At 57.5% G+C, this 21,503-nt stretch overlaps 8 protein-coding genes across 8 annotated transcripts; 4 read left to right on the forward strand and 4 right to left on the reverse strand.

The window, feature by feature from the left end:
• Positions 1 to 262: 262 nt before the first annotated feature.
• On the reverse strand, positions 263 to 2,122 carry UV8b_07978 (uncharacterized protein; the record flags this gene model as incomplete). Its single annotated transcript, XM_043145475.1, has 1 exon — positions 263 to 2,122. One exon carries the CDS (start codon positions 2,120 to 2,122, stop codon positions 263 to 265), a length of 1,860 nt encoding a protein of 619 aa, XP_043001410.1.
• A 537-nt stretch (positions 2,123 to 2,659) lies between these two features.
• UV8b_07979 (uncharacterized protein) lies at positions 2,660 to 3,892 on the reverse strand (the record flags this gene model as incomplete). The annotated part of the gene is made up of 3 exons (XM_043145476.1): positions 2,660 to 2,942; positions 3,102 to 3,715; positions 3,800 to 3,892. The coding sequence occupies 3 exons, from the start codon at positions 3,890 to 3,892 to the stop codon at positions 2,660 to 2,662; spliced, it is 990 nt and encodes a 329-aa protein (XP_043001411.1).
• An 805-nt stretch (positions 3,893 to 4,697) lies between these two features.
• Positions 4,698 to 6,970, forward strand: UV8b_07980 (uncharacterized protein; the record flags this gene model as incomplete). Its single annotated transcript, XM_043145477.1, has 3 exons — positions 4,698 to 4,744; positions 4,928 to 6,863; positions 6,926 to 6,970. 3 exons carry the CDS (start codon positions 4,698 to 4,700, stop codon positions 6,968 to 6,970), a joined length of 2,028 nt encoding a protein of 675 aa, XP_043001412.1.
• Positions 6,971 to 8,047: 1,077 nt separating this feature from the next.
• On the reverse strand, positions 8,048 to 9,778 carry UV8b_07981 (uncharacterized protein; the record flags this gene model as incomplete). The annotated part of the gene is made up of 2 exons (XM_043145478.1): positions 8,048 to 8,785; positions 8,909 to 9,778. 2 exons carry the CDS (start codon positions 9,776 to 9,778, stop codon positions 8,048 to 8,050), a joined length of 1,608 nt encoding a protein of 535 aa, XP_043001413.1.
• Positions 9,779 to 12,112: 2,334 nt separating this feature from the next.
• Positions 12,113 to 13,389, forward strand: UV8b_07982 (uncharacterized protein; the record flags this gene model as incomplete). The annotated part of the gene is made up of 4 exons (XM_043145479.1): positions 12,113 to 12,339; positions 12,413 to 12,467; positions 12,536 to 13,229; positions 13,304 to 13,389. 4 exons carry the CDS (start codon positions 12,113 to 12,115, stop codon positions 13,387 to 13,389), a joined length of 1,062 nt encoding a protein of 353 aa, XP_043001414.1.
• Positions 13,390 to 13,806: 417 nt separating this feature from the next.
• UV8b_07983 (uncharacterized protein) lies at positions 13,807 to 14,951 on the reverse strand (the record flags this gene model as incomplete). The annotated part of the gene is made up of 5 exons (XM_043145480.1): positions 13,807 to 14,192; positions 14,251 to 14,475; positions 14,536 to 14,655; positions 14,709 to 14,835; positions 14,889 to 14,951. The coding sequence occupies 5 exons, from the start codon at positions 14,949 to 14,951 to the stop codon at positions 13,807 to 13,809; spliced, it is 921 nt and encodes a 306-aa protein (XP_043001415.1).
• A 413-nt stretch (positions 14,952 to 15,364) lies between these two features.
• Positions 15,365 to 17,192, forward strand: UV8b_07984 (uncharacterized protein; the record flags this gene model as incomplete). Its single annotated transcript, XM_043145481.1, has 2 exons — positions 15,365 to 15,437; positions 15,508 to 17,192. 2 exons carry the CDS (start codon positions 15,365 to 15,367, stop codon positions 17,190 to 17,192), a joined length of 1,758 nt encoding a protein of 585 aa, XP_043001416.1.
• A 774-nt stretch (positions 17,193 to 17,966) lies between these two features.
• On the forward strand, positions 17,967 to 20,909 carry UV8b_07985 (uncharacterized protein; the record flags this gene model as incomplete). The annotated part of the gene is made up of 5 exons (XM_043145482.1): positions 17,967 to 18,281; positions 18,525 to 18,541; positions 18,673 to 19,765; positions 19,828 to 20,094; positions 20,184 to 20,909. 5 exons carry the CDS (start codon positions 17,967 to 17,969, stop codon positions 20,907 to 20,909), a joined length of 2,418 nt encoding a protein of 805 aa, XP_043001417.1.
• Positions 20,910 to 21,503: the final 594 nt, after the last annotated feature.

Consider the following 21,503-nt stretch of genomic DNA (forward strand, 5'->3'; position numbering starts at 1 on the left):
CCATTTGTATTCCGCAGTGACCTGTGGCTTGGAGTCTCACTATGAATCTCTACTCCTATGCATTCCTGCAAACTCGGCGAGGCCATCTGCGAGGCGTGACGACTGGCTAGTTGCCGTTTGATCTTGTTAACTAAAGTATGCTGCAGAGCCCTCCTCATTATAATGTAGCATTATGTGACACTGCGTACGCAACATGGGTCGACTGTCATTGCATTTTGAATCCTGAAGAAGAGGTTGGTTCTGCACATCATTTGCCAAAGGGCTAGATGGCCCTAGATGCTCTTGCCTTGTTTTCCCTATGCCTCTTCTCCTTTGCAGCCGACTTTTTCCGGGTCATCCAGGACTTGTTCAGCTCTCGTCTGTTGTCCCAGAACCAAGTCTGGAACTCACTCGACGCTGACTGGCCCTTTTCGGGCTGCGCATCGCTCGCATCACCACCCTCATTGGCCTCATCCGCCGGCTCTGCTTCCTCTTCGTCCTGCGGAGCCCAAAAGTTCTTGGCGCGGCTGGGATGGGCGGTGTCGGGAGTAGGCGCCGCGCTTCGCACGCTCCTGTATTCAAAGTCCTGGCGGGTGTAGGGGGTCATGGGCAGCGCCGTGGCGGCAGCGAGAGGTGTCTCGCCGCCGGGCCCGCCGAAGAAGCTGAAGGGCTGGCCGGCTTGCGAGCCCGTCGCGACGGAGACATTGAGCTTTGGCCGCTTGTACAGCGCCTCGAGGGGATGGACTTTGGCGGACGGGGTGGTGGGCGCCGGGGGGATCTCGCCGGCCGGGCTTGGAGAAGGGCCGGATGAGGGGGCGTCGGAGCGGGATTCGGCTCCGTCGCCGTCTGTTGGCCCTCCCTTGTTGCGCTCTTCATCGCTGTCGTGGTCGTTGTCGGAAGAGCCGCCGCTGGAGGAGGTGTCGTCACTGCTGGTGGAGGAATCGTCGGCGTCGGCTTGGCTCGCCTGACTGCGCTTGTTTCGCTCGCCGGCCTCGGCGTGCGTGTGCCGGGGCGATGCGGCCGAAGCATCAGGCAGCCCTGATTCTGAGTTCTGCCCACCATCTTCTTTCTCGTGATGACCTCCCTCCTCGTCCGCTGCTCCGTCAGTGTCGTCGTCATCTGTAGATGCCCCACTACTGCTGGTGCCGTCGTCCGAGGACTCTTCCGCACCGATGCTCTTTCCCTCCGCGGAGCCTGCGGACTGCTTTGAAGCCGGTGCCGAGGCGGCTCTTTGCTTCACAGCTTCGACCACGTTCCCATGCTCGTCGATCCAGCCCTTGCCTTCCACAAACTCTGCTGCCCGGCTTCCGCTGGCCTCCGGAGCGGCGGTCTTTAAAAAACCCGGGAACCTGGTCGCCTTTTCGAACTCGTGAACCGTCACTTCTCTGCCGCCGCCGCCGCCGCCGCCGCCGCCGCCGCCCTTGCTCTTGTTCTTCTTCTTCTTGTTGCTCCCGCTCGCGTTGTCGCCCGAGTCTGCGGCCGCCGCGTTAGGCGGCAGCCTCGTCTTGAGGAGACATTCGTCATGCTCGGTGTACTTTGACCGCTGACGCGTTTTCTTCTTCTTCTTCTTCTTCTCCTCCTCTTCGGAGCCGCGGTCCTTGCCCCCGGACGACTTGGGCTTCCTCTCGCTCCTGCTCTTGCGCTTCGTGTCGGCGGACTCGGTCCAGCCGCGCTTGACCTTGCGGTCTTTCAGCAGCACCCCTTCGACGAGGTTGGGATCCCGCTTCCGCTTCTTGGACGTTTCGGCGCCGTCGGGCGATTTCCTCGGCCTGGCTTGCTTGGCGGCGGCGGCGGCGGCGGCGGCGTCGTCGTCCGGCTGCTGCTGTGTCTGCTTCTCGGGGCGCGCGGGCTCGATCCTCATCTTGACGCCTTTGAGCGTCGAGCCGTGGAGCTTCTTCCTCAGCTTGTCGGCCTCTGTGGCGGGGAAGTCGACGAAGCCGTACCGGCGCTCGGGAAAGGTTTCAATCGTGTGCAGGGAGATGTTGCGCGTGCCGGGCAGGACCGACGGGGGGATGACGATTTTCAGCAGCTCCTGGTCCAGGGGGGTGATGTGAAGTCGAGTGTAGCCGTCGCCGGGGGGTGGCGGATTCCCAGGGGCCCGATCGCGATCGCTCGTCGGTGGCGTGTGGGAGCCCGGAGCCATTGATTGCCTGCTTGCTGCGGGTTAAAGCATCCGGTGTGCTTTTGAGCAGATAGCTCACGACCGTTCTCTGCTGCGGCTTGGGGCCTGTCGGTCAACTCGCTGTTTTTTTTTTTTTTTTTTTTTTTTTTTTGCTGGGATGAGGCCAGGGTCAAGTTGGGAGGGCGGACTCCACATGTTAGAAGCGGCAACACCTGACTGCTGATTGGTTGATTGGTGGTGGGTAAGCGGATCGACGACGACCGACCCATGATGCCTGGCATAGTATGGAGAGGGGCCAGCAGGACTTGGACATTGCCCGATATTTCAAGTATCGCATCGAGATGACTACGATACAAGAGCCACGGTAAAAAAATGGAAAGAAAGAAAGAAAGAAAGAAAGAAAGAAGACGAATTTGGCTATTCAGTTTCATAAACGGTGCGTGCGGAACTGATCTAGGTTTCCTGCGCTTATGTGAACGGAGAGGAGTAGAATTACAAGTTGATGTACACAACACACGGACGGACTATGGGAGGAAATCGAGGAGCCGTCCCAAGCCCTCAACCCCAGGGCTTGGAGGCGTTGTGGCGGAAGAAGGGTTCAGGATCTTGCTCGTGCTTGTCACCGCCTACCGCCTTCCACCAGACATCCGTGCCCCAGCGGATCAGGCGTTCAGCAGCCCCTCGAGGCGTAGCAGCAGGGCGGACGTCGAGATAGAAGACGGGTTCGCCGGTTGGCTCAGGATCGCCGGAATAGTAATCAATGACGTACCGGACCTGCTGCGGTCGGCCGTCCACATCCCGCGAGACGTACCAGTCGTGCCGGTCGAAAGGAAGCTCCGTGCTTTTTGCGTGTTCCACGTCAGGCAAAGCCACCATTGATAAGCTGTACATATCCGCGACGAACTTTTTTTTTTTTTTTTTTTTTTTTTCGCAAACGGATATTGGGGAGGGGAAGGAGGGGGGGTTGGGGAGACATTTTTGTTCTGCTTGGCTTGCTTACCCGAATCTGGAAGGGTAGATCCAACCGAGAACTTGCAGCATGGTAGCTTTCGGCGTCAGATCCCGTGGGCGGCCCTGGAATCGGATCAGGCTGGGTCTCGGCTCGTCCCCGCTGCGCTGCCGCTCCAGCTCCTCGTGCGCGTGGGCCTCGCCGCGGCGGCATATCTGCCAGCCCTTGTACAGCCCCTGGGAGAATCGCTGCTCCCAGCCGACCACCTCGGCCCAGGCACCCTCGTTGAGGAAGTTGTGGATGGACACCATGGATTCCACGGCAGTGACGTCGGTGTCTGTGAAGCCCTTGCGGAGCAGGGCGTTGTACATTTGCTGGGGGGAAGGGTACTCCCAGGTGCCGTCGCCGGAGCCCTTGGGTATGGTCGACTCCTCGCGGCTGGTGGGGAGCGCAACGGCCTGGTCCGGCGCGCGCTGCTGCGACAAGTCGGGGAACATGTAGTTTAGCGGGTTGAGCTGCGACACGAGAGATTTGGGTTCTCGCGCGGCGGCGCGGGTCTTGGTCTCGCGAGATACGGGGCAGCTAGAGGGAGCGGCGTCGTGGGTCTGCGGCTTGTCGCCGGGGCTGAGCGCATCAAGGGTCCTTTGGCGCACGGGGCATCCGGGCTGGAGGTTGCGTCAGCGGGTTTAGGAAAGGAGAGCTGACTGCGTTTGGGGGGATGCGAAGGGAGCGAGTGCTGGGGTGTGTACCGAAGGAGCTTGATCTCGTCGCTTGGCGGCGGGAGGACTGGTGGCGGCGATGGGCGCGGGAGCCGGAGGGGGTTCAGCCCAAAACCAACCCATGGCGAAGATGGCTTGCAAACGGAGGAGATGAGATGGAGCGAGTCGGGGGCGGGGGGTTTCGGCTGGTGCGATGGGGGTCGGGGTGGGAGCGATGCGGGCCTGAAATGGTTGGAGAGGGCGATGATCGGGAGGCCCTCGAGTTTGGACGGCCGCGAGTTGCGGTGCTGTCTGGTGAAATTCTTGTCGCCCTCAACTTGCAGGGAGAAGCGTCGTCTGGCCGTGGGCAGCGGCAGAGGAAGTCTGGGGCACTGTGCGAGAACTTGTTACCCGCACCATCGGATGCCGGTGCCGGGAGCGGGTGCCGCCGGGTGGTCCAACAGCTGATAGTACAGTACCCGGAAGCTACACGTACTCTTACAGATTACCTACAGGCTGCTTGTACCGTTTCTAGCAGCAAGGAACCAGCCAGCAACTTGTAAGCATCATCCTGCCTGCTGTCAGCGAAGGCTGGCAGCGCAAGACATTGGCCATGTCAAGAGCAAGTACAGAGTACCTAAGGTAGGTACCTAAGGTAGGTACCTAGGTACCTACATGTAGTTGCCTGCCGCCTTTGTCAGCAAGCCCCTACGACGTCACCTCAATGTTATCCAGCTTATCGTGTTATCCACTTATCGCTGGAGCGAGCTCCCTGGGACGGCTGGCCAAGTTCCAAGTTTCTTCTGCAACGGAGCCAACTTGGCCTTGGAGCCGGCGGAAGCTATAAACCTTCCCACGAGAATTCCCCCCCCCCTTCAAAAAGCTCCGCCTCCTCAATCATGCCGCAGCCTACCCGCTGTCCAGGGCCCTTGTTCACTTCCGAGGCGACATGACGCACGCAGTCCTTCTCGACCGGTTCTTCCACCGGCCCCTACTGTACGCCGCCAGGGCCAATGCCTCTTCCTCTCGACCCTCCTCGTGCCTCTGCCTCTTCTCGCCCCGTGCCGCGTCTCGGCTCCGTCTCGCCGACGCCGCAGCCAAGCACACGTCGCGCAGGGCCGCGAACCCCCCCCGGGCGCAGCCCCGGCCCCGGCCCCGGCCCCGGCCCCTTTTTGCCAGACGGCTGGCTCTGCAGGCGTCGGCCGGCGCGGCCGCGGCCGCCCTGAGCGCCGGCGTCTTCGTCGAGCTCTCCCAAACGGGCAACGGCGGCCCCGACGAGACGCGCGAGCTGCGCATGCTCGAGGCCTCGCGCCGCGAGATCCGCAAGTCGGTCGGCGACGACGAGCGCGGCGTCTCCAGGGCCGTGCACCGCCTCGTCCTCCTGCTCGACCTGTGCATATGGGAGCCGCTGTGCACGGGGCTGAGGTTCCTGCAGCTCGTCGTCATATTCGTGCCCGTCCTGGCCGCCGCCCCCGCCATCTGGGTCGGCAGCCGGCAGCCCGGCAGGGACAACGAGCGGCGCGGCGCGCTCTGGTGGTACGGCTTGCTCGTCCGGTCCATGGAGCTGGCCGGGCCGACCTTCATCAAGCTGGGGCAGTGGGCGGCCTCCCGCTCCGACATCTTCCCCGGCGAAATGTGCGAGGCCATGTCCAAGCTGCACTCCAACGCGCCGGCCCACTCCATGCGCGCCACGCGCAGGACCGTCGAGGCGGCCTTTGGCGGCCGGCCCTTTGACCAGGTCTTTGACGAGTTCGACGAGGAGCCGCTGGGCGTGGGGGCCATCGCCCAGGTCTACAAGGCCAAGCTCAGGCCCGAACTCGCCATGCCCGACGGGCTCCACGACGGCCACGGCGACCGCGGCGACGACGGGATAGCCCGCCACGTGAGGCGGAGCGTGGAGACGGTGCTCAAGAGCTCGCCCAGGCGCGTGCCGTCGTCGTACGTGGCCGTCAAGGTGCTGCATCCCAAGGTGGAGCGGACGGTCCGGCGGGATCTCCGCATCATGGGCTTCTTCGCCGCCGTCCTCAACGCCATCCCCACCATCGAGTGGCTCTCGCTGCCCGACGAGGTCGCCCAGTTTGGCGAGATGATGAAGCTCCAGCTCGACCTGCGCATCGAGGCGGCCAACCTGGCGACGTTTCGGCGCAACTTCCGGGACCGCACGACCGTGACGTTCCCGTACCCCTACACCGACTTTACCACGCGCCAGGTCCTGGTCGAGGAGTTTGCCCAGGGCATCCCGCTCGCCGACTTTATAGAAAACGGCGGCGGCGTCTTCCAGCACGACATTGCCAGCGAGGGGCTCGACGCCTTCCTCCGCATGCTCCTCCTCGACAACTTTGTCCACGCCGACCTGCACCCGGGCAACATCATGGTGCGCTTCTACCAGGCGGCGCGGCCCGAGATCCGCCTGCCCAGGAAAAAGCCCCAGGACCTCGCCCCCCGCGGCCGGGAGCGGGAGGCGGAGCAGCGGCACGAGCAGCGGCACGGGCAGGCCGACGTGACGGAGCAGGTGCTGCAGCGGCTGCGGCCGCTGCGCCACCGCGGCAACCGGGCCGCCTGGGAGGCCGAGCTGGCCAAGCTCGACGCCGAGGGATACCGCCCGCAGCTCATCTTCATCGACACGGGCCTCGTGACGGAGCTCAACGCCACCAACCGCGCCAACTTCCTCGACCTGTTCCGCGCCGTGGCCGAGTTTGACGGCTACAAGGCCGGCCAGCTCATGTGCGACCGGTGCCGCCAGCCCGACGCCGTGCTCGACCGCCAAGTCTTCGCCCTCGAGATGCAGCACCTCGTGCTGGGCGTCAAGAGCCGCACCCTCGCCCTCGGCAGCGTCAAGATCGGCGACATCCTGCAGCGCGTCCTGGCCATGGTGCGCCGCCACCACGTCCGCATGGAGGGCGACTTTGTCAACGTCGTCATCAGCATCCTCCTCCTCGAGGGCATCGGCCGCAGCCTCAACCCGGACCTGGACCTGCTGAGCAGCTCCCTGCCCATCCTGCGACAGCTGGGCGCCCAGACGGGCGCCAGCATGGCCAAGAGGGGCGACTTTTCCATGATCCTGGTCTGGGTCGGGCTGGAGGCGCGCAAGTTTCTGCAGGCGAGCATCGAAGATGTACGTGTTCTCGCGCGAACCTACCGTGTGCGCGTGTGATTAAAGCTGACATGGGTGCCCAGGTCGAACGATGCGTCAAGTACGATCTCTTGTCGCCTAATGTGTGATGAACGAGAGTTGTTGGGGAGGGGGGCATCTCGGCGGCGAATTGGTGTTGCGGCGTGCGAGTTCATCCTTTAGTTGTATTGCCACTGCTTTTCACCACCATCGTTGCTGCTGTTGTTGCTGTTGTTGCTGTCACCGTCATTGTTTTGCGTTTACAGAGGACTCAACTGCATTAGAGCACGGCACAAACGGGGAAACCAACCAGACAGTCTCTTGTCCGCCTGCTGCGCGAGCAATGAAATACATTCTGGGAAAACCACATGTTGCTCGTTCTAACCAGCCTGTCGCGGCAGGTAATAACTATGTACAGTCGGCCACCCATCTCCAGCCATCTTGTGCCAAACAAACTTGGCTGCATCCGGCGCGATCCAACCACGCCCGTCATCACCACCAAAAGCTCCCAGCTGCAGGCAGACAGGTCGAATCACCTTCATATTCAAGCACACAACGTGGCGCGTGCACTGGCAGCAGCGGCACAACATCCTGGGGGCTGAAGTCGCCGACTCGTCGCAAGGGGCACATCCGACGGCCAACCAATGGCTCGAGGCGGAATCCTGCACCGGGCATTCATTCATTCGTATTGCGATACGAGCGGGGGGGTAATCCACCGCCCTTTTCTTCACGTCATTGAAAATGCATACTATATAAACTCATGAAAACGTATGCCTGGGCCTTCGGAGGCCTCCTTTCTTGTCCGTACTGACACATTTTTGATCGCCTGTTCGCATGACCAACATGGAATCAAGGCGTTGTTTTTCTTCTTCTTGTTTTTTTGGTCTATCTGATCGAACCCCACTTCAGAGAGATAATAAATTTCGCACAGAGCCCGGCGTCACAGCGGTTGTGCGAGAGTGCGTACGCCGATCCAATGGCTTTTTAAGATAACACGCTCAGCGAGACGGTTGTAACCATCGAGATGAACTACAAGGATCAATAAATCAATAGACGTCGCGCGGCATGACCGGTGCATGCATAATGATGCTTTGTCCGAGGCGTCATGCATTTCGTATTCAAAAACCAAGTCAGGCTTGCCTGAGCCACACGTAATTAACCATTCTCGTAGAGGGACCGTGAATCGCTCAGTCGGCGCCGGCATTCAAGTCCATCGCTTTGTCCCACAGGTTGCGCAGCAGCACGCTGGTGCCATTGTCGTCGTCTGCTCCAACCAAGCTCCCACCACTTAGTCGCTCAGTGAGCCTGTTCGCGTCGTTTCCGTCGAAACCATGTGCGACACCGTTGGTCCCAGCTTTTGGTGTGGGCTGACGAGCGTCTGGCAGGCTCACGTTTCGGGTATGGCGGGCGTTGGTGTCCGCGGCACCTCGTGCGCCGTTTGTCGAGCCAGTATTTGTTCGCGGGATTCTTCTCGTCTTCCCCATGCCGCCAAGGCGACCTAGACGGTTCAATGAACGGGCAACGGGGTTCTGGTGTCTTCGAACGACAAGATACTCCATGCCTGTCCTCTCCAAAAGCTTTCCGATCCGAGGGTCGCGACTGCTTCCGCCATCATGCCCAGGCCCCCGGACCCCTATCAAAGGGCTCGCTCCAACCACGCCGCCCGCTCCAGACAGCCCCTGGCCTGGTTCCAAGACTGAGCTGGCGCGCTGAAGGTTTAGCTTTTGCTGCGTTCGTGATGTTTCCGCTGCAGGAGCTGCTGTTCGCCGCCCAGGTTTCGGGACCAAGGCGCTCGTGTCTACTTCGACCACCGGCGTAGCCTCCGACTCCAGCCTTTCGTTAGGTGAATGGGCCAGATCGGCCATTGAGCTTGGTCTTTGACGCAGATTCTCTGACCGTTGGCTTGTGCTGTGCGCGGGGGGGTTCTGGCGAAAAGAGTCCTGGCTTGTCACGGCAGAGCCCGGGGTATCAACAAATCGCGACACAAGCTCATCCTGATTGATGCCGCTTTCCCTGGAAGGTAATACATGGTGATTGGTCCAGCTTACGGATCGAGACGACTGCGTTGTTCCAGCCTTGGCAATGTCAGCAGTCATTTGGGGTGGCGCGCCGTGCGACGGGGTGCGTCGCAAGAGACGGGACGTGAGATATTCTTTGTGCTGCGTCGTCTCTCTGTTCGGCGAGGAGGAGGAGGGCTCCTGACCCTGAGGCGGCGCAGTAGGTGTGACAGGACGAGAGTTTTCTATGCTCGGCCCTTGCCGCAGTGAGGATTGCGCGCTGCTGTTGAGCGAGCCTTTGCGCGACAGATACGGCGAATTGGTGCCGCTGGCGTCTACCCACTCGTCCTCTGGACCGTCACTGCCGAGATCAAAATGTACTTGAGTCTTGCCGAGCCTGCTGGAGCTGTGGATTCCTGTTCCGCTTGACGTTCGCTTTAGTTTGTCCGCCGATCGTGTCCGCTTGGCAACCTCGACGTGAGAACGATTGCGCTTCAGGCTTGATTGAGAGAGGCTCTTTGGAACCTGGCCGGAAGAGGTTTGACGAGGAAGTTTGACGTCGCTGGTGGCGCGTCGATGTGGCGGATGGTGCGACAGGTCGTTCAGGTGGGAAGGAGACGGTGGTCGCGAGGCTGTTCTTCGATTCAATTTGGGTGCCTGTCCGTTGGCTTGGGCTTGGGCGTGGGCGTGGGCGTGGGCATGTTGCTTGATAATTGCCTTGGTGGAAGGCACGCGGGCGTGCAAGCGACCGACGTGGCGCTGTTTCTGGTGATGCTTGGAGCGATGATGGTGAGAAGGAGCGCCCGAGGTATTTGTGGTGTCGCTGTGCGAGTCGCTGTCGCGTTGATGGAGGGGAGGCCGTTTTGATTGGCCGCCGGCCAATGTGTTTGATGTGTTGTCCAGGTCCCTGTCGCGAGCCATGGTACTCCGTATGGTGTCGTGTTGTTGTACACTTTGGTTACAGGTATTGCTTGTGTATCTCAGGTGGGTAATTGGGTATAGCGGTAGGGGGAAGAGCCCAGAGGAGGGAGAGGCGGATAGCTTTTGTTGGGCCGCAGTGGCGTCAACGCGTGCACACCTGATTCAGATTGCTGTCCCGTTCCTGATTCTGGCTTGATGCTTGCTGCTCGCATTGATTTATCAAGTTCTTGCGTCGGGGGTCGAAAGCTGACTGAGGCGGCCCGGGACAACTACATGCGGAGCCGGGGCTAAGCAGATGCAGATAAGATCCAGGGTTACAGGTTCCGACGCCAGGGATTCGCGCCGTCGATGCGGGACACGTGTGACTGTCAGAGACGTCGACGGCAAGCTGTGCGTATGCACCCTGGTGAAGAACGATGCCGTCGCAGTGGCTAGCAAGGGGCCAATTGGCCAGCGGAGAAGACGATGCAGGTGACGAGGAGCAGCAGCACGCAGATCAGCCGTAGAAGCAACCCGGGTCAGTAGCCGCTTCGCTTCAACGGCGGGGAGGAGGAATGGCGTCGATCTGCCGGCAACCAAGGGACCCGGGGGCGAAAAGAAATGCTTTCCGGCCCTTTGTATTGCCTGCTCCCGTAAAGGTGATTCTCGGGGGAGGGGCTGTCATGAGATGAATGTCCAGCCAGAATTGAAGCCAAGTTCAATTGACCGGGAGAGAATCGAACGCTGGGTTGCAAATCGGCAGTCCGACTACTGGATGAACGAGCAGATGGTGTGAAACATGAAACATTTAGAAAAAACAAAAAAAAAAAAAAAAGGGAAAAAAAGAAGATGTTAAAGCGTCTGGTTCGCCCTGCTAGGCAGGAACTCCGTAAACGGAACAAAGGGGAAGCCACGACTGGTGGGAGCGGACCGAATACACAAACAATTACTCCGGACTACTCCGCACGCAAGTTCAAGGGTGCAGCCTCGAGTACACCAAAGGAGGGTTGAAGTACACCGCAGGAACTACGCCTGAAACGGCTAGCGTCAGTGGCGCGGGTTTCTATCCTGACCGTGCGATTAATGACGGCAGCACAATGTAACCATTGCCGGCCATTTATCTCGACCACTGTGGACACAACAGATATCTCAATAAGCTCCGTACTTGATGGCATACAGAAGCTGTTGCGGGAGCCGGATGGGGCCTTAATTGATACATAAATAATCACAGTCAACTGTCACCACCACTGGCCTCCAAAAGCAAGGCTACACTACCCCACTTTTCAAGCTGCAGTTTATCGTGCATCGGGCCAATTACCACCTCGGCACGGCCAGGATGATCCAAGCTTGCCTCTGCTACTACCTACGTAGTACTACGCATTGCACCAAAACAGAAAGCCTTCAAAATAGGTTCATGCACCAGTGAGTCCAGCGTATCCGTACGCGGAAAAGTGCCGACGTGCGCGGTCTTGGCCTATTTGCTGCTGCATCCTGGCGTGGATCTCGCATCCAACGCAGACCAACGCGACCAATGCAAATGCTGTGATATCACTTTCCCAGCACATCCATGTAGGGGTGGAGGTATCGATCCTGCACCGACGCTTCTGTAGGCTTCTGTAGGCTTCTGTAGAATGTATATGACTTTCCGGTAGAAAGAACCAGGTCAGTGACTGTATCACGACTTGTCTGTGAACGGCGCTCGAAGCCACTCACGGCTTCAGACAAAACCATTAACATGAATCATTTAGACGACTGGCTCGATGCGTAAAACTGCGACATCAGATAAGCCATTGATTTCCTAAAAACCTTCTGACGTCATCTACTATCTGGCATGGGTTGGAATTCAAGCCAGGATGCTCTGACACGATAAACTGCTTTCATTAATCATGCCCAGCGCCTGCAGTAGCGCGAGCTTTTGAGCCTCGTTCGTTGCCCTAGAACTCTGCTTTCTTTTTCTGTTTTTGTCTTCTCTCACACGGCCGAATTCGCCACATGTTATCAGCATCGCCGCCCTGTCTTTCATTCTCACGCTTGCTTTGAGACATGATTCAACTCGGTATCAGTATTTGCTGCCACACGCCAGAGTGATAGAGCCCCTGCAGTGTCGAGTAGTGATCTCTTTTTTTTTTACACCTCCGAAATGCTCCTCATTTTTGAAAGAGAAACACGTTGCCCGCCGCAATATCAAGTTGTAGAACCAGGTGCACTTCAGTCTTTCTGTAGCGGTGGGCTGGTTGGTCGGAGTAGCAGGCGCCGGAATGCCTGCTTTGGGGTCAACTGGTGCGCCGGCAATGTTCAAGCGGCAATAAAACGGGAGCGTCGCACGCAAGTAAAAAGCCCGAATGCGTATATTAAATGCAAGCTTGGTCAAACCATGCTGGTCATCCTACCTTGCGTGGTCCCTTTGTCGTCCACAGCATCTCACCATCTTGGCATCTTGGCACCCGAGGAGGGGTTGCTGAGCGCGATATTGGTCACGTGATACCGGGTAGCAGAAACATCGCAAGCCAGCGTCACCACGAACCTGAACAAGGCATATCAATAGCAACAAGTTTCAACCCTACACCACTTTCCGACTTCCTGTCAGTACCCCGATCCATCAAAGATCGGCTCCAAGCGACCGCGATTTGAACCTGCGCTCACCCGTTTCGACAGCATAATGTCCAGCACTGCGGCCATTGAAGAGGAGAAGCAGCAGTATCAAGAGCAGGTTCGTTATCTCTTAGGCTTCGCCACGCCATCAGCCTTCCCACCTGCTGCTGCTGACTTTATACGTAGCTTGATATCATTGTGCAGCAACTACGCGATGATCCTGAAAATGCCGAACTGCTTGCTCTGCAGGAAGAATTAAACAACTTGATCGGTCTGCTCAACGAAAACATTGCTGAGCTTCAACCACAGTCAGCTCTCAAGCCAGACGTCAAGGAGCCGACACCACCGCCGCAACCTGAAAAATGGTCGCGGGAAAATCATCCTGCATTCAAGAAACCCGCAGCCCCTGTTGCTGAAGAGAAAGATGAACCTCCCGTCACCTACCACGTCAACGACACAGTCATGGCCAAGTGGGTATCGGGCGACAAGAATTTTTATCAAGCTAGGATTACGTCCATTACCGGCTCATCGGCCAACCCGATATATACGGTCAAGTTTAAGAGCTATGACAACTCAGAGACGCTGAGATCGAGGGATCTGAAGCCTGTGTCGAACAAGAGAAAGGTTGATGACGCGCCACCCACACCAACCGGTCCCGGTGTTGTATCCTCTGCGGGGGCCACAATGTATGACGGAACCCAGAAGGAGGCCCAGCAAGGCGAGGAAGCTACAAAAGCACCCAAGCCCAAGAAAATCAAGGCCAAAAAGGAGCTCGAGGCGGGCAAGGCCAAATGGCAGGCCTTCAGCTCCAAATCCAAGTTTGCCAAATCCGGCAAAAAAGAGAGCATGTTTCGGACCCCAGAAGGTATTCATGGAAGAGGTATGGCCAATATTCTCTTGGCATTGCAGTATCATTCTCGAATTCGCTTGCTAATAAAATATATCAATTTCAAGTGGGCTTTACTGGTTCTGGACAAGCTATGCGCAAAGACCCTGCTCGATCACGTCACGTTTACCAAGTAAACGAAGACCTAGACTAACAAAGGTGTTTTCAAAGTTTCTAGTCCATGCATAGTATGCGATATCAAAACTACTAGTCGGCGTCGGCGTCATGGGACGGGTTTGGTTTGGAAGTTGTTCAATTTATTCTCTGGTAACTTGCCTCCCGGTTGACTAGGCCAAAGACTAACCTCTTTGTGTGTAACGTAAGATCTGTCTCGAGAAGTTCCTGGCGAGTCTCGAAACAGTGCGATTATACAGGACACAGCATAAGGGTACAGTGTTCTGGTCAAGGCTGAATACTGTTGAATATCACGAAAATCATGGTTTATAGCTGGTCTAGTTCCAATCACTCTGGATTCGGCCCTTGAGCCCTGACACAGCAGTGTGTCGCCGGGTTGCCAAATAGTTAAATTTTTTTTACTTCGGAGATGCCATGACTGCTGAACCAATACTGTTCACGGCATTCGTTGCACTCCATGACTTGATACAATTTTTTCGAGGCCGATTTTTGCCAGAACAGCCTGAGCAACTTGTAGAAACGATGATGCTCTTTCGCTTGATGGCTCAGAGATGACAGTGGGCTTTCCTCGCTCACCATCATCGCCGATGCTTGGATGCAGAGGGATGCCGCCCAAAAACTCAATCTCATGCTCTTTGCAGAGTTTCTTGACCCTTTCGTTTGACCCAAAGACGCTGGTCTCTCCGTGACAATGGGGACAGGTGAATAAGGACATATTCTGAACTACACCCACAATGTTTACATCGACCTTCTTAAACATGTTGATTCCTTTGATGGCATCCTTCGTGGCCAAGGTATGTGGCGTAGTGACAATGACAGAACCTAAGCTTGTCAAAAATGGATGGACGTGCGTCGCGGCAGACGAGGGGGGCAAACTCACCGTCCAAGACAACTTGCTGTGTAATCGTCAACTGGGTGTCACCAGTTCCTGGAGGCAGGTCGAGCACGAGAATGTCCAAGTGGCCCCAGTCAACCTCATGAAGGAGCTGCTGGATGGCCTTCATCACCATAGGTCCCCGCCAGACAACGGGGGCATCATCCCCGACGAGGTAGCCAATGGACATGGTTTTCACACCATAGTTTGTCAGTGGAACAAGCTGGTTATCTACAGGCCTCCGTTAGCCACACGCGTAGAAGCTGAATCATGGTGGAGGGAATGACTTGCTGCTCGACAACCTGGGCTCTCCAGACAAGTCAAAGAGGGTCGGGATGGAAGGGCCGAATAAGTCGGTGTCCAAGATGCCAGCTCGGAGGCCAAGTCTCGCAAAGGCAAGCGATAAGTTCGCTGAAAGTGTTTAGCTCGCGGAGCCCTGCGACGGCACGCCGCCGGATCCCTACCTGCAACGGTGCTTTTACCGACACCCCCTTTTGCCGAAGACACTGCAATCACTTTGTCAACGCCGGCAATCTTGCGCTGCCGAGGACGCCTGGGCCAAGAGGGTGGTTCGCCGGAGCGTGGCAGACCCTACTGCGCATGTAAGCATTCCACAGCTCAAAATGGGGCTCTGAGATGCTTACCAGCGGGTTCTCATGTTGCAAGTACCGGAAAGCTTGGAACAAGCGTTGATGAGTTATGCGCATGCTTGGCGTGGCAATGCTGCTACTAACGTTGGGGTTGAACGTTCATCTGCTGTCCCTCCTGGATATTGCACATTCGACAGGCGCCGGACTCGAGAAGAAGAGCCTGCAGGCAATAGTCGCTTCCAGTCCTTACTGGAAGAACACCTCGACGAACGCAGTGGATAAAAATTACCCGTAATTGATGACTGGGAGAATCACGCAGTTCCTGCACTGTAGCAGGTATCTTAGGTTAGAGGTACATATCTAAGATCCCTCATGTTGTATCCGTAAGCTTCCAAGCTGGCCCACATCAATGGAGGGAGCCATGTTCTGCCCCTATTCACCGCCTAAAAGTTCACGAAAAAAGCGATGAAAGAGCCTGACAGGATCTTCGCACGTGGGCCTCTCAAATTTTCCGCCATCCCAATCTCACCATGACGGCGAAAATGGCCAAGGCGAAGAGCCGCGCCAAGGAGTTTCGAGACCCCCACGAGGTCACAAGAAAAGGTACTGGAACCCGCCTAAAGAATTATACATCCCCAAAGGGACGACCAATTACTCAGCCCTTTTTTCCTAGATTACGACCCAGAATCAAATGGCCCTGCAAGCGATCATGGTAGCGGCACAGATGAGAGTGAAGACGAAAACCTGGGAACTGAGCACTACGTTGAGGTTGGAAAGAGTAGATTGAGGGACAAACAAGGTGTTTCGCTAGGGCCAGAGTACAGAGGTTCCCGTGTCAGCCGATCTGCGTTGAATGCCGACGGCGCGGATCAGCAAGGGGGTAGTGACGAAGGCGATTCTGACGGAGACACCTACGATGATCCGGATGACGCTGACCTCGCAATGGACGAAATGGAGGCCGGCGATTCGGAGATTGAGAGCGACAACGCACTCGGCGCATCAGACACGGAACGGTTCAAGGGGTTTGCGTTTCGAGGCAGCTCGAAGCCCGGAAAGCGAAAGGGAAGAGCAACCGCAGCGGATTTTATGTCCGAGGGGGATACGGAAGAAGACGAAGTTGAAAACGATGTCATGGAGGATGGACCAGATGCGCTGTCAAATCACGGTGAGACTGGCTCGGAAGATGAAGAAGAGCAGGCAACCGACGAAGATGAAGAAGACGACAGCGACGAAGACGAGATTAGCGATGGCCTGTGTGAGGACGAAGACGAATCAGTAGCAGATGAAGACGATGATGAAGACGGGGACGAAGACGATGAAGATGAAGATGAAGATGATGAAGACGAAGACGAAGACGAAGACGAAGACGAAGACGGCGATGAGCAGTCTGCCCTCGCAAACGGGACTGCAAAACCCAAGCTTTTGGTTCCGTCCAATGCAGCTGACGTGGCCAAAGGCACTGCCATTCAAGCCCAGCGCAAGATCTATGATGGGCTACTCAATCTGCGCATCCGACTTCAAAAGGCCCTTGTAGCTGCCAACTCTTTTCCCACGATCGAACCGGAGGTTGATGCTGAATCGGAGCCATATGAGGCTGCAGAGGAAGCAGCCATCAAGCTGCTCAACACAATCAGCAGTCTTCGTGACAACTTTTGCGGCTCACAGGCGAAAACCGGACAAAAGAGAAAACGGCAACTGTCCATGGCCATGTCCAGCGGGGATATCTGGGAACAGCTTCAACAAGAAGACGAAGCCGCGGCTGGTCAGCGAGAGGAAAGACTGGAGAGGTGGTCCAAAAAGGTCCAGAGCGTCAACATGCCCAGATCAACCGGATTCAGCCAGCAAAAGAAGAGCCTGATTGATAGCCTTCGGGAGCAGCTCCTCATGCCCGACAACCGACTGGTGAAGCGAACGCGAGTCCCTCGGTCTTGCGCGCCCGCTCAGGTCTCCAAGAAGGTCATGACGGACGAGTACATCTACGACGACGCCGACTTTTACCAGCTTCTTCTGAAGGAGCTCGTCGACCAGAGGACGGTGGAAGGCCACAGTGCCCGAGCAGCGACCGTTCCCACAGTCATGGTGACGGCCAGCAAGGAAGCCAAGCTGCGCAAGCAGGTGGACCGCAAGGCAAGCAAGGGTCGAAAGATGCGCTTCACCGTCCACGAGAAGCTGCAGAATTTCATGGCACCAGAAGACAGGAGAGGCTGGGAACAAGGGGCCATTGACAGGTTCTTTGGCACACTGTTTGGGAGGAAGCTGGAACTGGATGAGGATGAGGATGAGGATGAGGATGAGGAAGACGAGGAGGCGGAAGGACGTGACGCTGAAGAGGAAGGACTGCGATTGTTTAGAAACTGAATTGAATTGGGGCATCAGATATAATAGATGGATGTTGTTGAAGTTGTGGCGCCGTTGTACAATGGAATTCACGCGAAAGGTTCTCGTCCGGCTCGAACGATGAATGACGGGCTGCCTGCCATGCCAGAGCATGCATGCGGCGGGATTTCGACGAGCACGCTGCAGCGTTGTCGACGCAAGGAGCCGGGGCTGTCCTCGATTTCCTGGCTCCTGCGCAACAGCCAGGCATGCTCTGATCGGTCAATGAGTGTCGCAGGCAGACCTTGGGGGATGATGAACTGGACCGCTCCACGAGAAGTTAGGTAGGTAGTCAATACGTACGTTGCATGGAGAACAGGTCGTGGGTTGGGGGGCTGGGGTCGTTGAAACAACGCCAAGGGCTGCGCCGATACGAGACACACATGGGTCTGGTGTCTGTACCTGGTACGTATGTATGTATATACCTGGGAGCCAGCAGAGCCACAGAGAGGTCACGGGGGGGCTGGGGGGAAGGGGGAGGGAAAATGTCAACTGGCACGCCCCATCAGTACGTCAAGACGCGAGCCTACCACTGCCAAGTACGGAGTAGCCCCCACTCAGCGTGGTAAACCCGACCAGAACTCCACATAGTCTCCAACCTTCTTCCGGCCTCAACGAAACGACCTGGGGGGGGGGAAAAGAGAAGGACGGATAACAAGCGGAAAAAAAGAAGAGGAAGAGGAAGAAAAGGAGGAGGAAGAAGAAGAAGAAGAAGAAGAAGAAGGAACCGCCCACGCCCATGTGGCCTGCCGCAACATGGAGCAGATCGAGACTCAGGCCTCGGACTTGCGCTACCTCGCCGAAGCTCCCGTTATGCTTAGCGACACGCCCAGCGCATCGTACGGCACACCGCGCCCTGGGGTGCAGGCCAGTCCCTCGTCTGGTTCCGCACATGCAGGATACGGAGACAATTCCGCTGCTGCTGCCTCTGGTGGCCACGGTGCTGCAGGCTCAGCAGCCAATACCAGAGCCAGTGCCAGTGCCAGTGCCGGCAAGAGGAAGTCGTTTGATGATGGGGAGGGAGCGGAGGGAGCCTCTGCCCAGAAGCAGACGCGGAGCAAGAGAAACCGGGTGAGTCTGGCTCGGGTCCCCCCCCCCCCATTTCGTGCTGAGGCGAGGCGAGGCGAGGCGAGGCGAGGGCATATGCATGAGGGCATTCGGTGCTGGACACACAACGCTCGCCACGGCCGAGTTGACCTGGCACGAATGAGCAAGCTTTTTGCCTGTCAAACCGGCAAGATGGGCCTTGCTTTCATTTCTCCTTTCCATGCTTCCTTCAGGCTAACGTCGTCGTCGTTGTCGTCGCGTCTTTAGTACATTTCCATAGCTTGGTACGTATCGGACGAGGCCCGTCACCATTTATTTGCAAAGCCAGCCCGACCGTTGTTTCTCACTCATCCCTTTCTTCATCCTCACGTACACGTCTCTCCCAGGCCCCCGCTGACAAGCTTGGAATAAACAGCAACGAATGCAAACGAAGGAAAATCAAGTGCAATGGCGAAACCCCCTGCCAGCGCTGCGGCAACCTCAACCTGGCGTGTCTGTACGCTCCCAACTGCTGCTCGAGCAGCTTCAAGGACTCGGACGAGTTCAGAACCCTCGCCAGCCAGCTGGCCCGGCTTCGCGAGGAGGTCGATGGTCTGAGCCAAGCCGTCAAAACCATGCAGTCGGCAGATCCTGGCCGTCTTGCTCCTCTGGCCACCGACCGCGCGCCCAGTAGTGGCGGGCTGCTTCTGAGCCTCGAGCCGTCGCCCGCCCCGACGTACGCGCCGCCGGCACCTCTCGCGCGGCCCGGGCCCGGGCCCTTCCGCGGCTCGACGAGCTTGGCCTTCAGCCTGGATGTGGCAAACAACACCATCGCAAACATGGGGTACAGCGAGATGGAGGAGTCGGACGACCAGGATCCGCAGGGCGGCAGCGATACTGCCCCCAGAACGATGCTGGGCCCCGGCTTTGACCCCCTGCTCGGCTTTGACAAGGACGAGATGGTCCGTCTGTGCGAGCTCTACGAAGACGAGTTGGGCATCATGTATCCCGTCGTCAATATCCACACCGTCATTGCCCACGCCAGGAGCATTGCCCCGTTCCTGGACTCGATCCGGAACCACGAACGGCCCCCCGAGGGCCTCAACAACGACAACAAGACGCTCCAGCTGAAGATGGTCATGTGCTCCGCCCAGGTTGTCGAGTCGCATGGGCACAGCGAAAGGGCCGTCGAGCTTTACGAGAGCATGGAGACGGTCGTCAACCGGAAGCTCATGTCCGACGCCAGCGAGGTGGCCAATCTGCCGCTTCTGTGTCTCCTAGCCGGCTATCGTTTCGTCTCCAACGAGGAGGTGCTCGCGTGGAGGGTCATGGGTCAGGTCATGAGGCTCTGTCTGGAGCTCGGTCTTCACCAAAAGAGCGGGTTGACGAGCATACCGGACGAGTCGGAGAGGAGGGACGCCATCAACAGCTTTTGGTCGGCCTACGTTCTGGATCGGCGGTGGGCTTTCGGCACCGGGCTTCCTTTTGCCGTGCACGACGACGAGATTGACCCGAACCTACCTTTGCCAGTAAGTGACGGACGTCCCGACAGCAAAGGTTGTAGCTAATCTCTCTCTCTCTCTCTTTACAGGCAGAATTTCCTGTACTAGTGTCCATGATTACATACTCTCGCATCAGCGCAAAGGTCTGGCGCCACCTATCGCATTTCGGCCCGGTTCTGGCACGCGAGGTGCGGCAAGAGGAAATTGAAACGCTGGATCGGGAAATCCTCCAATGGTACGAGACGATCCCGGAGGAAGTCAAATTACGGAGCTGGGACAAGGAAAAACAAATCGCCTCGATGCCGTCGTACAATTTGCAACGTCTCTCGATCTGGGCCTATCTGAGGCTGAATCAAGTACGCCCTCCTACCGCACAGCCACTTTCTTTTATACGCATTCATGCACACGTTCGTGGAAGCGCGAGACTGAGACTGACCGCGTGCAGATCCGCATATGGTTATACACCCCGATTCTGCACAGCGCCACAAGCATCATGCAGCACCCGGCCAAGGCGCAAACAGCCGTCGATCTCTCCAGTGACACGATCCAGTTCCTCAGCCACCTCAACAGCGCGGACGATCTGTACCGACGCACCCAAGTCTTGTACAACCATTTTCTCGCGTCAGCCATCTCCGTGGTGTTTCTGGCCTCGGTCCACGCACCCGTCCGGTTCAGCGCCGTCTGCAGGAAGGAATTCTACCTCGCCCTCGGCCTGGTCAAGAACCTCTCGGCCAAGAGCTGGGTGTCCAAGAGGCTCTGGCGGACCATCAAGTCTCTCAAGAATATCGCCCCGCGCTTCGGCCTGGACCCCGACGACGACGCCCACTCGAGCGCCGCGCTGGGCATGATGGGCCTGGCCAGGGGCCACGCAGACGGCATGCCCGCCGCCCAGCCCCCGTTCTCCCTCGCGGGCATGTCTGCGAGCCAGCAGAACCAGAGCCAAGATCAGCATAAGAGCCACCACCCGGCCGGACCGCAGCAGGAGGACCAGAACGGCAGGAGGATCCAGGGCGAGCTGTCGCGCATATACGAGGGCTACGTCGGCCTGAACGGCTTCCAGTTTGGAGGCGCGAAAATGCCCCCTCCTCCGCATGCCGACCTTGGCGTCGAGGCTGCAGGCTTGTGTGCGCCCGACGGGACGGTATTTCTCCACCTGAGGGAAATGTTTTGAATGCCAAAGAGGGGGGGGTCCCTGGTCCCTGGGCGACCAACGCAGCTTGCCCAATGTTTTTGCCCTCGCTCCCTCGATCGTGAATGTTCCGTGACGAGTCTCGAGCTGCTAAATGTCGATAGAAGTAGGTCCGCGGGTGTCGTGGACAACTATTACTCCTCCTGTCGCCGTGCAGGCTGCATCGAGGCGCGGAGCAGAAATCCATGTGAGCTTGCCAGGGCTGGGGTGCGGGATGTGGATGCGGGATACCTAGATGGAAGCCAGATGGCGCATGCTCTCCGGCAAAGTATGCATCAAAGGGACCTTTTTCCGGCAGGATAGAACACGATATTTTTGTCTTTTTTCATCAGAGATGGTGAAATCAAGACGCACCCTTTCCGATAAGGATATGTGTGTAAATGGGACACGGGAGGGACTTTTCTCCTTCAGAGGCGAGGTCAGGAGGGACTTGGAATGTTGACTGAGATGATGAATCTGAACAGACGTTTTCCGTCAAAAATGGTGAGATTAAGAGGGACTTGAATTGTTGACTGGGATGATGAATTATAAACGGACACTTTCCGTCAGAAAAGTTGAAATCAAGCGAGACTTGAA

This window comes from Ustilaginoidea virens, chromosome 7, assembly GCF_000687475.1.
Source record: "Ustilaginoidea virens chromosome 7, complete sequence".
Lineage (NCBI taxonomy): Eukaryota > Fungi > Ascomycota > Sordariomycetes > Hypocreales > Clavicipitaceae > Ustilaginoidea > Ustilaginoidea virens.